The sequence below is a fragment of the Musa acuminata genome, chromosome BXJ2-1, assembly GCF_036884655.1.
Source record: "Musa acuminata AAA Group cultivar baxijiao chromosome BXJ2-1, Cavendish_Baxijiao_AAA, whole genome shotgun sequence".
Classification (NCBI taxonomy): domain Eukaryota; kingdom Viridiplantae; phylum Streptophyta; class Magnoliopsida; order Zingiberales; family Musaceae; genus Musa; species Musa acuminata.
Window position 1 is genome coordinate 3,540,001 of NC_088338.1, and position 14,653 is coordinate 3,554,653.

General features: G+C 34.7%; 2 protein-coding genes across 2 annotated transcripts in view; both read right to left on the reverse strand.

The window, feature by feature from the left end:
- Positions 1-9,416, reverse strand: part of LOC135598475 (tubulin gamma-2 chain) — a 10,695-nt gene extending 1,279 nt beyond the window's left edge. The window contains exons 1-9 of the mRNA XM_065092313.1: positions 9,150-9,416; positions 7,921-8,121; positions 5,840-5,951; positions 3,756-4,156; positions 2,907-2,960; positions 2,727-2,831; positions 783-857; positions 659-703; positions 392-520 (exon numbers count right to left, since the gene is read on the reverse strand). Of these exons, the coding sequence (XP_064948385.1) occupies positions 392-520; positions 659-703; positions 783-857; positions 2,727-2,831; positions 2,907-2,960; positions 3,756-4,156; positions 5,840-5,951; positions 7,921-8,121; positions 9,150-9,278 (1,251 nt within the window). The 5' untranslated portion in view covers positions 9,279-9,416. The remainder of the gene's footprint in view (positions 1-391; positions 521-658; positions 704-782; positions 858-2,726; positions 2,832-2,906; positions 2,961-3,755; positions 4,157-5,839; positions 5,952-7,920; positions 8,122-9,149) is intronic.
- A 1,392-nt stretch (positions 9,417-10,808) lies between these two features.
- Positions 10,809-14,395, reverse strand: LOC135598016 (translationally-controlled tumor protein homolog). Its single transcript, XM_065091542.1, has 5 exons — positions 14,242-14,395; positions 12,086-12,159; positions 11,708-11,833; positions 11,454-11,611; positions 10,809-11,123 (listed from the first exon to the last, which is right to left on the reverse strand). Exons 1-5 carry the CDS (start codon positions 14,267-14,269, stop codon positions 11,006-11,008), a joined length of 504 nt encoding a protein of 167 aa, XP_064947614.1. The 5' UTR covers positions 14,270-14,395; the 3' UTR covers positions 10,809-11,005.
- Between the last annotated feature and the right edge of the window lie 258 nt (positions 14,396-14,653).

Consider the following 14,653-nt stretch of genomic DNA (forward strand, 5'->3'; position numbering starts at 1 on the left):
TTAACTAGTTTAGGATGTGTCTTCCAAATTTCATAAGTTGTCATAAGACAATATCTGCCACGATCTCATATTAGTTTCCAAGATTGTCCAAGAAGAATAAAAAAGAAAACTAAATGAAACGAAGGAGATAACCAAAAATCTGATTGAAGATTCTAAAGAAAAAGAAGATAATCCTTGAATTTCATCCCTGTAAGAAAGTTTTTTTTTTCAATTGAGGATTATACAAAGATTGTGGCCATTTAATCAGACAAAAAATTGTTTTCAGATACAAATCTGAAATGTTACTTGAAAGAAAGATTAAATGATTGATTTGAATTGATATATTGTACTTTTCCTTATTAAAGTACTTAAAAGAAAAAATGGGTCTTACTGAATATTTTCATGAACTTACAGCGAACATTGGAAACTTTCGATAATTGTCAAGGAAGGCCTGCTTTTTCCTTAGCTTTTCATACTGGCCCAGGCACTTGCTGAAAAGATGTCGAATGCTGGTATGGTTTGCTAGCATTAAACCGCTTACCTATATAATTTGCAGAAAGTATATAATCATTCCTTCTTATATTTCAGCAAGTCAAAATATATATTGTAAATGAACAAATGCAAGAGAGTGGGAAATTTAATTAGTGAAAAAGGTCTCCGAGGAAGAAAGTAGTTATACCCGATGAGTGGTTTGGATGTAGGGTGATTTTCTAGATAATGCAACCTGCAGATGATCATAATGAGAGCTCAAACCAATATCCAATAACCACCTATGACGGTAAATGATATGACATCCACATGACCTGAATGCTAGCTGGGCCCCACTCAATAAAATTGACAAGTTTTCTTTCCCGTATCCTTTGTAAGCTTTCATGTACCTGAAAACACAAGTATCAAAAAGCACCAAAAGAAAGTTTTAAGCTTAGAAAAACTAGAACAAGTTCATGATGCAAGTTGGGCGACTTAACTGACTGTCATAAGCTAAATGATACCAATAACCGCTGTCATGTCAGTGTTAAAAAAAATGGTAATTCTAACTTAAGGTAATTGGACAAAGAACTTTTTTTTCTCACTTCATGGTGCCCAAGATATGTCACTTTATTTGAGAAAGGAATGTTGTTCTCCCACATAACTTCATCTAAGTTAATTGATGGTAACCTAAGAAATTGCATTAATAGTCTGCATGCACATATTTAAGTAAATCCATAATAACTAATGAATCTAACCATAAAATAAACATTATTTTTGTCGATTAAAGAAGACATGATTCCAGAGATACTCAATTAATATACTTTGGTGCGACCTCAACAAGAATTTGAAGCTTGGAAGTCATGAAAATTATTACAGGAGATGACCACTAGGCTAAGTTGTCATAAAAGTATCTTGACATAACAAATGAGATGCAAAAATTTTAGAAGCAAATCATCGACGGTCCTTAATGCTTTACAATTTAATTTTGATTGGAAATCTTAAGGAATAAGATCTCAATTATTCTGAATGTTTACTGCATAGTAGCAAACTTCTGGCCTTTTAAGTTCACCAGAAACAGCCTAGTAAGCAATTCCATTTTCTCGACCAAAACTTTGTCATAGTACTGATTGTGGAAGTCATTCTTTTTTAGTTTATAAAGCTAGTGGAAAATGTGGAACTATTTATGACTTCCCCGGTGCACTTACAAGTAATAGCTTACATTGTCAACATTTTAACTACTAATTACTATAACAATTTATGAAATGGAAGATTTCACTAGTTTCTCCAAACTGTTTTTCTGCATTCTCAAATTTGTTGCAACAAGAAAAAGTGACCAAGATTCAGAATATTATTTTTGTTCTGCAGAAGCCCTTGTAGTCTCAGTTATAGCAAATTTGCTGGTTTTCATTTGATTTAATCCAAAAAGGTAAGGTTCATAAGTTCTAAAATAACACTTCGCATAGCCAGAGAAAAGAAAATTACAAAACCCAAGAATAAGAGTGCTTCTTTAAAGTTGTGTTTATTAGAGTAAGGTAACAAAAAGCTCATGTTTATTTAAAATTCCTACTTAAAGAGACATTTAAAAGTAACAAAACTCCTTTTCCAGTGACTCAATGACTCTCACAACCTATCTATATGCATAGGATGACTCAACACTAACTGAACAACTAAACGATAACTTTTTCACTCTCCAACATATCAATTAAAAATATGGGAAAAAATAATCAGGAAATACCAAAGAAGAAAAAGATGCAATCCAAATATGACCAAAAGGTACACTTGGCTCACTAAGCTTTTTATAGATCAGATAGTTCAGAAATGCGTTTGATTATTTGCTTTCAGCAAATCCCCTTCTTGCATTTCTTTGTTCTATGTTGGCTTAAATAGCCAGTGTTTTCCAGTTAGCACTTCTTTCGATTGGTTCCTCTTGATAAACAAGAAAATGCCTACAATCCTTCTTGCTCAATTATAATTGGTTATTGTGCCATCAGAAACAGAAATATGTCTGGTCGCTGATAATATTAGCTCTCTACTTCCATCATTGCTTGCCTGTCCTGTAAAGATGGACTGCTACTACATAAACAATTAAAAAATTGTATATGTTGTAATGGATTTTAGATTGAATATTATCCAAGCCAATTGCTGCGAATGTACAACTTCTCATAAAATGTTTATAATACTCTTCAAGTGGAACAATCAAAACTTCTGCCACAAGATTTCCCAAATTTAGATTAGATAGAACATCATCGTCGATCCTATCTTAAACGAAATATTACCTGTGTAGGGTCCACATCTCCCTGAATGATATTTAATATGGATATGTATTTAGCTTGACTAGCCTCTTTTGTGCGGGCATAAGAAGACACCATGATATTTTTTGCCTGTAGAATACCAAAGGTTGACACATAAAGTAGCACAAACACTGTCAGATGATTCAAAGGGATGGAAGCACTTACCTGCAACAGTCTTCTCATCACATCTAGCACAGTAGTTTTACGAATCATATTAACCTGCCAACAGTCCAAAGAAAAAACTCATAACAAAAACATCAACACTATTTATGCATAGAAAACAAATAATTTCCCGGTAAAAACTCTCCTATATAATAATTTTGAACAAGAATCTTAAGAAGAAATCAACAATGGCATAAGAATTAAATTGTCCATTGTAGGTCTTACATCAAAATAATTTTATCTATTACAGGTCAATCTAAGTCCAGAAAGATAGTAGATTAACGTTCCAAGAAGAATTAGTCTTAGCAAGAATTCTTGATTGCTATTAGAAGATAAAAGGATATTCAGGAGCCAGAATTATCATCTTAATCATCCTTGTCACCAATGTATCCTATCTTTTCTCAAAATGATACATGCACCAATCCAGAAGAAATGTATGCATGGCATGTCAGGATAAAGTTGGTTCTCTTAAATGAAATGATGTAAGCAAACTGCAGAAAGCATAGTGCAATCTACAACATCAATCGTATATATACAAATGCCAGGATTTTTCACTAAGACGTCAGGTTACTAAAAATTAGCATTGTGAAGAAATATAAACAAAACAAACTGATTCTAGATTCCATTTATTTTGTCATGACTTCCTGTCTTAATCTACCAATTATCCACACACTACTAAAGCAGTATATACAAAGAATAAATAGAAGTGAACCAGTTAAATCAACATTTTTGTCAATTTTAGGTCAATGTTATAAAACATCTAACATGTGATTATGAAATCTACAGATGATTGCCAATTTAGACTTTCTCTTTTCACTGCAATACTCGGAGTTATAAGAGCAAATGTCAAACCTGCCGTTCTACAGTAAGTGGTGTATATCCTGTCATTAGAAAATGGCATCTCGGAGTTGGAATTAGAGAGGCAAGGAGGCCAACCAAATCATTGTTCATGTATCCCGGGTAACGCAGAGTAGTTGTACTGGCAGACATTACTGTGGAAACCAAAGAGTTTGTTTGCGCAAAGGTGGGATTTGACAGGTGAAGGCGTTCCACGGCAATCCTATTTAGTGCCGTATTATCAAGAACAACAACACAATCAGCATTCAGTGTCAACCTCTTCAGAGTCAAGAGTGAGTTATACGGCTGGACAACCACATCACTAGTTTCCATCTGGTTGGGAAACACACTGTAAGTCTGGACGAGTTTTTTGCTATAACGGTCATTAAGAGTCTCCAGCAGATATGACCCCATACCTGCACTATACTCAAGTTACATGAGAAGAGAAACTGCACAAAGGGTTATGATATACCAACATAATGGCTATAGCATAACCTAAGAGGAAAAATAATAATAATACTGGTAGAATGCATATGGCACCAAATGCATCTCATCACTTAGCATAACAGGTACAAGAAGAAATTAAAGCATGAATTGCTATTTACTCTAGAACATACTGACATGAGGAATGGTGCAGCATAAAAAAACCAGCAGTAGAATTATCAGGAAATTATAAAAAAACCAACATAACTTTCTTGAATTCTATTTCCCAACATAGACAATCTTAATTCCCACAATGAAATCAGGCAGAGCAACTTATGTAAGGATCATCCAAAAATTCAGGAGGCCTTCAAATGCTTAGAGTTTCTACGCATTAACTCAATAATATCTGCAGACGATGACTCTCATCTAAACATAACAAATATTATGCCAAGGTCAATTCCTGATCAGGCAGCTGTTGATCATGGGAGCTTTATTCCTAAATGGAGATCAATTATAGCTTTAAAGATTAATGTCACTGATCTCTAGAGACTAAATCCTGCATGGGAAAATTAACCAATTCAAATGTCCAATTCAATGACTGATAGCCTAAACCTCATATGCACTTTCATGTGCAATACTCAAATGGGTATTGGATACAAGTTAGATGCATAAAGCAAGATAATAAAAGGAGCATAATGGAGTGGGTAGAAATAAAGTATAAGGTGCTCAAAGTCAAAGTTAAATGCAGCAACAATGAGGTCAAAACATAAATTTTGACACTTTTTTTAAGGTGATCATGTACCTAGTGAAACTCTAAATAAATTGATAAAACAGTTGTGGTCCTTAGCCATTCAATGCTACCAGACTTCAATGTTATACTAGTTACACTATGTGGCTTATGTTCTTAAAAGAGCAACAGCTGGAACAAAATAATGACATGTTAAACTAGAATTGTCCTGTTGTACTTGCAAGTAGCACTCTCATAGGACCATCTCCTTAATTATAACTAGGCATTACATCTTAATAAACATAAACTATTGGGTTCTAAGATGCTTAATGCTCATGGAAAGTAGTAATCCAGTTTTCCCATGGAGTCTTAGTGACCTTCAATGTTGCACACAAGCATTTCTCATCGATTCTCAGATAAATACAATGAGACATCTATAATTATGTTACTATGCACTATCAGCATAATTTTTTCTAGTCAAAGAAACCAACTATAGATTTCTGTGTAGCTCTAACCTCTGACTTTATAATCTATATTGTCGCCTCTCATATCTGTCCTTCATGAAATTGCCTTAATAAAATAATAACAAAGAATTGCAGTAAAAACTAAAACAACCATATCAGGTATTGGAATTAACCATGATATACTGCAAAGTTAATTAAGCACTAGGACGCATGTTCTTCAGCTAATAATATGCAAGTACTCAAGAACTCCAAAATACATATAGATATGTCATGATATCATCAGAATAGACACTAATAATTATTGCTCATATGTGGTTGGAAAACCAACCCTAAACTCCAATTTGGTACAAGCTGTTAAGTCCATTTGAATGGACAAAAGGGATGCACTATAATTACCCACATGAGAAAGGTGTCAAAAGTCATATGAGAATGTAAGATGAACATTTTCAGATATTACAAATAAGAGAGAGGGAAAAGTCCAGCACCTGATCCGGTTCCACCAGCAATCGAGTGGCATAGAACAAAACCTTCAAGGCTATCACTTCCATCTGCTTCTCGGTCAACCATGTCCATGATATCATCTACAACTTGCTCTCCCTAGGTTTTAATTGTGTTACAGGAAATCAACATTAGGGCACGCCAACATTTAAAATGTGGTTAAAGAACAAGTATGACAACAGAAAAGATCACATTTTTTAAACATGCTGATAAAATTGAAGTGTGATGCCTGTATGTCTATTTTCAGTAGAAATTACTCACCGAAGAAGAAATCAAGAAAACTAGATAGATAAACCTCATTAGAATCAACAAGGCAATCATAGAATAACTACGACCTGACAATGTATTGTGAAGATATCCAATATCTAATGCATTGCCATCAGCCTTAGCATGCTTCTATGATCTATCAACAAAAAGATGTTCTAATCTCTAAATCACTAAAGAAAAAGAAATGGAACAAGAAAACTGTGATAAAAAATTTGCTAAAATATGAAGTCCTTCATTGCAAAATTCTTGTGAATAAACAGGTTATATTTCAACTTCTAAAAACAAGGTATCTAACAAAATAAATGATTATTAATGACCACAGAATGCAACTTGGCCGAAGTATGTTACATGATAAAAACTAAAGTTGCAAGAAATTCTTCTTGTATGGATTTACACTTCCAACCGAATAATCAATCCTTGCAACCGCTATGTTTGACAGTTAAAACTGCTTTGCAAAAGCTAACAGCTTTATCATGAACATGTCTAAATGCATGGATCCTTACAACTTACTTTTTATATCATTTATTATATTCAATAAAAGGTCAAAAGTAGCATTTACAGTGCCTGCACTCACCACTGTCCATATTAGGCTACACACCAACACCAAAAGTCATTTGATAAGTGTACCAAATAAACAAGTTTATCATATTTTTTTTGTAAAAAACAATTGGTTAAGAGCCGGAAAACTTCAATTCACCTAACAGAGCATTGAAAACTTTAATACTCCATGATAAAGCATTATAACATCTAAAGTTATCATCGTGACAAACTTTGCAACAAAGAGTGAAATGAAATTGCACGTTGTTTGCAATTAAGTTATCGATTTGCTTTCTACCAAAAGTTCATTATGTAATGACCTCAAAGTTCAGTCATAAGACAAACAAGATGACTATTCTGAACACAATTATGGAGTAACAGATGGGACTGACATAGAAGAGTTTTATTTGGTTTGTGAAAACTGAACAGCACTAACGAACTTGTCTATTTCCATCATCATCACATGGATTTTTCCTTGAATTAATTGTCCATATAGCAAAAATCCAACAAGTTAAAACACAGTGCCAAACTAATGCTTGACTGACATTCCAATTAAATATGCATTATGTGGTAAATGAAAAGATTTTTCCATTATCTGGTAAATTCAGATTAAATTGCTGGACACAAGAAATCATCACAAATAAAACAACAACGGGTGTCAGGAAATGGTAATCAGAAGTTACCAAATATTTGGTTCTCTCTTGTTCTTAATTGCAGGTGCATGTTAAGAGGAATGACACCTCACTCTATGTTTAAGAATTTATGCAGACAGGAAACACAATCATGGCTTAACTAATAAAGCTTATTCAGCAGTTCAAACTTCAAACTTCAAAGGACACAGTATCATGGATTTCCAATTCATGTTCCAAAATTCCAACCTGCAATACGGCACCTCTAGTTTTTCTTTCAGAGTTCATCTCATTGAGTATGTTTTCGAAATTGTTGTTTCTAGTCAGTAGTATTATGTGCAAACAGGAAATAAGGTGTGCAACTTTGAATTTCACAAGAAAAATATCCAGGAGGACTATCATTCTAGTAAGTTTAGCAATGTGTACAAGTTAGCAAAATATTTCAAAAATAATATGCAGAAAATTCAGTCTATATTTAGCATGGTTCCCTTAAACAGAAAGGTGCAATTGAATTATACAAAATGATCAAATACTGAACTAGTGTATACCAGAAACTGGAAATTACATGGTCACCTAAATTAAATCACAAAAAGAAGAGGAAGAATCTGATAGGATTTACCAATGTCATGTCATACCTGGTGATATCCACTAGCCCAGTTGTTTCCGGCACCACCTCCATGATCTGAGACAAAAATGTTTTCATGATTGTAAAGGTTTCTGTATTCACTATTTTGTATGCCATTAATAACCCTTGGTTCTAGATCCATTAGAAGAGCTCTTGGTATATAGTGTTGATCATCTGCTTGATAGAAGAAGACATCCTTCCTGTCACCACCCTGCAGCAAGTAAATAAATATTTATTATGTTTTAGTATCACATAAACCCTGAACTCCAAAATTTATCTGCATAGTGCTCTATCATCATGGTGTTTCACATTTTTGTCCGATCATGCCATTGTCTCCAGCCATCAGAGTGGAGAAACTCCATATGGTATAACATCAATAGGTTACAAACTTATCTACAGCAAGATTTTTAATAGAAACTAAGTAAGCAGGATGATCCAAAGAAGAACGGAAATCTTTTGTCGATAACTTCAGTTGCTAATAGAAGGAACCATATAGAAGAAAACATAGGAGCCACAAAGACTTTGAAAGAAACATAAAGCTTATCTTTTTTTACATTTGTAGCAGGATATTAAGTAATTGTGATCGATGACTGTCAAACCTAACATCAAATGGACACCAAGGCTCAGTCACTACTATGGTAATCACTTTTTCCATAAAGTCAAATTACAAGACCGTATAAGTCTTTTTTCATGTTTCATGATCCCAAGGGAAGTCACATAGGAGTAAAAGGAACCTGATAACAAGTGATAAGGTACAAAAAAACGATTGTCCCAAGAAGACTGATGCACAACTTCTGCCAACTCCTCCTCATTGCATTAAGAGATTACTTAAATAGGCCCTTAATGTTAAAATGTATAATAATTTAGAAACGAGCCACAAAATCATATATGTTTTATAACCACCTAAGCCGCTTAAATCACATCCTCTCCCGTGAAAATTCAGCTCAAACTGGTTGTCCTAGAGTATACTGCAGCAATCTTAAACTCCTTGCTACGGAGACAACACGCATCTCGTTGGAACTGGCAAGGCAAGACAAGTATCTGGGTAAATAAACTGCCTTCAGGTGAAAAAAATCCAATCTCGGACACCCGAGATGAATTCATTCCGAATCAAAATGGGAACCGATGACTAGGTGTAACTATCAAATCTTCGGCGTTCGATACGGATATATGCTAACGGACAGACAAAGCCAAACCGGATCCAGAGAGGGCGGAGAGGGAAGTAGGGATCGGACGAGCCTGAGTGGCGAAATCTTCGAGGAGGCCGTCCTTGCCGATGCCGTGCTCGAGGCAGAGCTGCTTCCAGAACTCCATGCCGATCTGGTTGCCGCATTGCCCCACCTGAATGGTTATGATCTCGCGCGGCATCCCTTCGAAGCAGATCAAAAGCAGAGGATGGTGTTCCTGGAGGAGAAGGGTTAGGGTTTCTTCCTCCCTCGCGACCGGACTCGATCTCCCGCCCCTCTGCCGCTTCCTGGCTCGCTCGTGGGAGAACAAAGAGGGGTTTAAGAGAGATGCGACGGAGATTGGCGAATACTGAGGAGTTAAAGCGGCTGGGTCGGGTCTGTTCACGACAGAATCCGACCCGAACTATGTTTTTGTTCATAATTCGTTGATTTTTTTTTTAACCGGTTTTAAATTTGTTGAATCGAAGAAAGATGAAAAATAAAAGAAATAAAAGAGGTGGGAAAACAGAACATACTGCTTTGGTGATAACATTAAACCCCTACAGTAAATACTCAAAATGGGGGCCTCTTCAGGGTAAAAAGTAAATATTCTTTTTCCAAGAAAAAGAAACTGTGGATTGTTTATAATACTGTTAACTATCTGTCAGAGTTTAACGAATAAAAAATATTTTTTTATTAAAAAATAGTATATTATTATATAAGTGATGAGTTATGTACGTCATTTGATATAATAAATAAAAAAAAGGCTAATATGTTTAAAAGAATAAACAACAACGCTTCACGAAACAGAGGATTTGTTAACCAAAATGTCTACGATTATTTTAGAGTACTATTCGAAAGTTATGCATTGGATTCAATCTTGTTTTGCCACTATTCGAAGATTCTCCATAATAGTTGTTGCTTCACTGTATTGGCATTAATAATTAATTTACAATTTGGATATTAAAACTAATACTTTTATCTTTCAACCCAAGTCAGTTGATGCCAACTACAATGTGCCGCGTTGAACCAATCTTGAAAGGATATATATATGCTGCCAAAAATCTTAATATTTGAATATATATATATATATATATATATATAATTTTAATTTAGTTAATGCTTGAGTATTTAATTTTACCCACAATTAAGAGATTTTGTATTTTGCATTTATATCTCTATAAACCTTATACACTTTCATATATCATTCTAGGTAATCTTTATGTTGAATCCTTGATGCAAAATTATAACAAGGTAGATCCTCCATCTACATCGAAACAAAATGCACTAGAAAAGAATAATCAACTTAATTAATCAAATTTTCCTACATAAGTGAATATATGACAGATGAGCCCGTGGCAGCGTTTCAACATATGCTTATAAGGTGGCTAAGGAGCATTGTGATTGAAATGGTAACAATTCTTGTTGCCCTTTTCGGATTCAAATAAATCAACTGGAAACAAACAAATCTTTAAAGCTTTGAGTTTATAGTGCAAAGACTACAACATCTACAGTAAACAATCCTTTCCCTGTTGTGACTTGGCATCTCGGCAAGAACTCGCAAACATATGAGACTTATTACTGATATTTTTTTGTAGGTGTAAGGACTATATATACATGTATAAACATATAGCTTATGGTAAGCACAATCAAATACCACAAATGCTTACTATTTCTTGAATCTGTAAACATGTTTGCTTACCGAAGTGATTTTGGCTCACCTCCTTGCAAATTTTCTGATAGCAAACCAGAGAGTAGAAACTTAATTAATTCAATAATTGGTGGTGGCACAACCCATGAAAAATCAAAACTGAATACTTGTTCTGTTTTCTTGACTCCAAACCTAAAATAACTCCTGAATTCCTTGAAAGCATATCCAAAACAATATTTAAGAAAGCTTGACCATCCAAAGTACATGCAGCATGACATTCAGCATTTGACCTCCTTCAATCCATAGGCAAAGTATAAAAATGTCGGATCAGTCGCACCATCCTTATAATATGCAAACACCACGCTGCCATCATCGTGCATACTTTCACCCACAAAACTGCCAAAAGATATTTGTCAGAAAGAAAGAGATTCTAAAAGAATCACAACCTACCTTCAGAACTGTCATTCGATTTAAAAATATAAAGTCTGATGTCTTAATAAAAAGTGACAAAGTGCAGTAATTTATACTAGTATTATGTGCTAAAAGGCAAAAGAATGAACAAAGTTATGCTACAAAGAGTAAGAGTTTGATGAAAACAACAACAATGATATGCAAGGAAAAAATGTAACAAAGATTGTGATGGTTTTTAACAATTTTATTCTTTGACAAATAAATGAAAGAAAAAAGTAAACTAACATAAAATATTAAAAAAAAAAAGATCCTTACAATTGTAGGTCTTTGAGCTTTGAAAGTAAGAACTTTGTAGCTCCCTCGATATGTTTTTTGAACAGTTCTTGCTTCTCTTCATCAAGTTTCGGTGTCAATAACTTGATATAACGTTTCATATAGGTCACAAATTGTTTCTTGTCAAAAGCTGGTTGTTCCTGAAAATGATATGAGGCCACTTTCATACTAAATAAAGTCCAAAAATATCTAAATAGATCTAACGAACCACATAAAAGACATTAAAAAATGTTGACCTGGAGCCTGAACGTGTCGACTATATCGACCACCTTAATAGCAGAATCATCAACCCCTTCATCTTCTCCACCTTCTGCAGAAGGGTTTGCACCAATGTCTACATCAATAGCTCCTTTAACCACCCACTGCCAAATGTCAAGAAATTTGAGTGGCATTGAGGTAACATATATGCAAATTTATGCATAACAATTACCCATCTTGATATGGTGTCATGGATTAGTACAAAAGAAAGCAGCAGAGAGAGTAGGTGGTGTACCAAAAACAAAGGGCATACATCAATAGTATTATAAAAGTAACATATAAAGAAAGGCATAAGAAAAAAACATACAAGTTTAATATTCAATTGATAACAACGTAGAGTAAAACCATATCCTTACCTTCCCTTCAACTTCCCACAACATCCCATTTTCAATTTCCTTGTAACAGAATGAGTCCGACAATAGCTCATCATCTGTAAAAACACAAAAGACAAATTTACAAGTTTTAAGGCGTCGTCGGCAACTTTCAAAAACAAAAATAAATAAATAAATAAAGCTTCTCTCCATCGACAACAAGCATAGATAAAGTCATAGAATCAACCAAGAAGTGAAAGTGACAGACTTTCTTTCAAGGAACAATTTACTAATTACGAATATTAGATATTGTCATATGAAATGAACAAAAAAGTGCCATAATCTGTTTAGCCAATCTCCAAGGTTCAGAAAAACAAAGTGTCACAAGCTTCTCAAAAGCAAAATTGGAGATATTTTGAAAACTATAGTATACATTACAATGGAACTTTATCATATTGTACACCATTCTGACTGCCACATAAACACCACAGTACCCTTGCAAGTCCTAAAGGCCTGTATGTTATAGATATGTTACAATAATCAATTTTTTAAAGCGGTTCTGTAACTTTCCTTTTTCAGTCTTAATATATATTTTGTGAAAATATAGCATGTAGCAAGTACATCAGTGCAACATGATGAGACATAACAGTGGAACCTAACAAGGAGCACCTATACCAATGAAATCTAGTGTGATAAAAGGGATTGAAAAGCTATATTCTCCGACTTCCGAGGAATCAACTTAGTTCCATATAATTGATGAGAAATAAACCACATATTAGCTTCTGTCATGAATTTTATTTCATTAAAGCCTAGGTGGAATACCAATTCTCCAAACAAGAAGGACTTGATACCTCCATTTATAATGGTGCTTCGATTTGTATTCCTAATTATTTCAAAAAGTGTATCAAAATTCCACCCATCTAAGATCATATTCACATTCTTGTGATCATGACACAGAAATGTACAAGGAATTGGCCATTCAAATCTAAGATAAAATTTAGTTCGCCATTGAAATTGGAACAGTGGAATTGAAGTTAGATCGACTACTTTTGGTTTGCACATTTACATAAATCATGTAAAAAATCAGAATCTAAAACATGGAATAACCCACCTCGATCGTATACAAATTCCCTTGATGGGATCAGATTCAATCAAAATCATAAAGTGATATCTGATTCCCCCAAGCAGTCATTATATTTACCAACTTCCAATACTCAAGCTCTTCAAATGAAATAAAATGTTTGTTTCAAATATATCTGACTGCTTCTATATCTGATTTGATGAAGATCAAGAACCAAAAGCCATTCAATGATGACTGAGATAATGGACAATGTCCTGGCCTTCTCCGTTCAGGTAATGGACAAAGACAAGCACAACCGACATCGACAAGGCATAGAGATTCCGACCCAAACAAAATTTACCGGGCCAGTTACTGTACATCATTTTTATGTTTTATGATTCATGGAGCACAAACAGACATGAACCAGAGCACTCATAGCGAATAAAAAGCGCTCTTAAACACCTACAGATAACAACATAAGCTCCAAACAATCACCCAATAACATAAGTTGAAGACCAATATGATACAAATCTGATATTGACATACAAATATCATTCTGTAAACCATGACACCAACTTCGACTTCCAAGACACTCAGCCCGTTCTCCCATCCATACTCAAAATCGACTCAAGGACCACAATAGTTGATCAACAATAAGCTCTGATGCTGGTTTGCAGTATTCTTGAAATATAATTCAATTGCTTAATGTGATCAAAGTTCTGCAGTGCCCGGATTACAACAATAATCTAAGAGTGATCCAAAACACAAGCACAAACAGAAAAAACAGATGAAGAAGTAATTTAATAACGAGTATAGCATAAGAAAATGGGTCTTGTACATCAACAGAACGAAAGCGACTATCCCACCCCAATCCAGTAACACCCGAAGATAATTAACCACACTACAAATAAAAGCGAAACAACACGCAAAATACTATCGAAGATGCGGGAATCAAATCAGGAGGAAGACAAGAAGAGCAAGTTAAGAATGCAGCTTCAATTATGAGGTCGTGATTCCCAAGATCCAATGTTTTCTTCGGATCTACGAATTAGTTTCACTGTGCAATCCGATTCCGCCACAAGGAACGGCATCGGGAGTTCAAATACTTGATGAAAAAAGAGATAATAATCTTTATTCATACCAGTGAGCAAATCCTGATAAAGCAACATAGTTCCACCCGAGATCAAACCTAGCGAGGAGAGCGGCGGCGAGAGAGGGGAAGGTGGGGTTTGGACCGACGCAGAGACGCGCTATTTATACCAAAGGTTTGGGCGTCTTCCGCGGTGCGGTGTTCTGCTCGGGTTATTTCTATTTTCAATTTTCTTTCAAAGACACCAAATTTGACGAACATGTCGATTTTTGACCGCCCGATATGGAATGAACGGCTGTGACCTTCCTATACTGCGGAATGCGAGTGGCTTTCCTCGGACGCCCGAAAAATAAACAAAAAAGCAACCTTGAAGTGATGATTTACCCAAATAAGACCTAAGCTCCGAAAACTATTCTTTTTTTCCGAATTTATCTGTAATTTTTTGAGTAAATTATGAGATAAT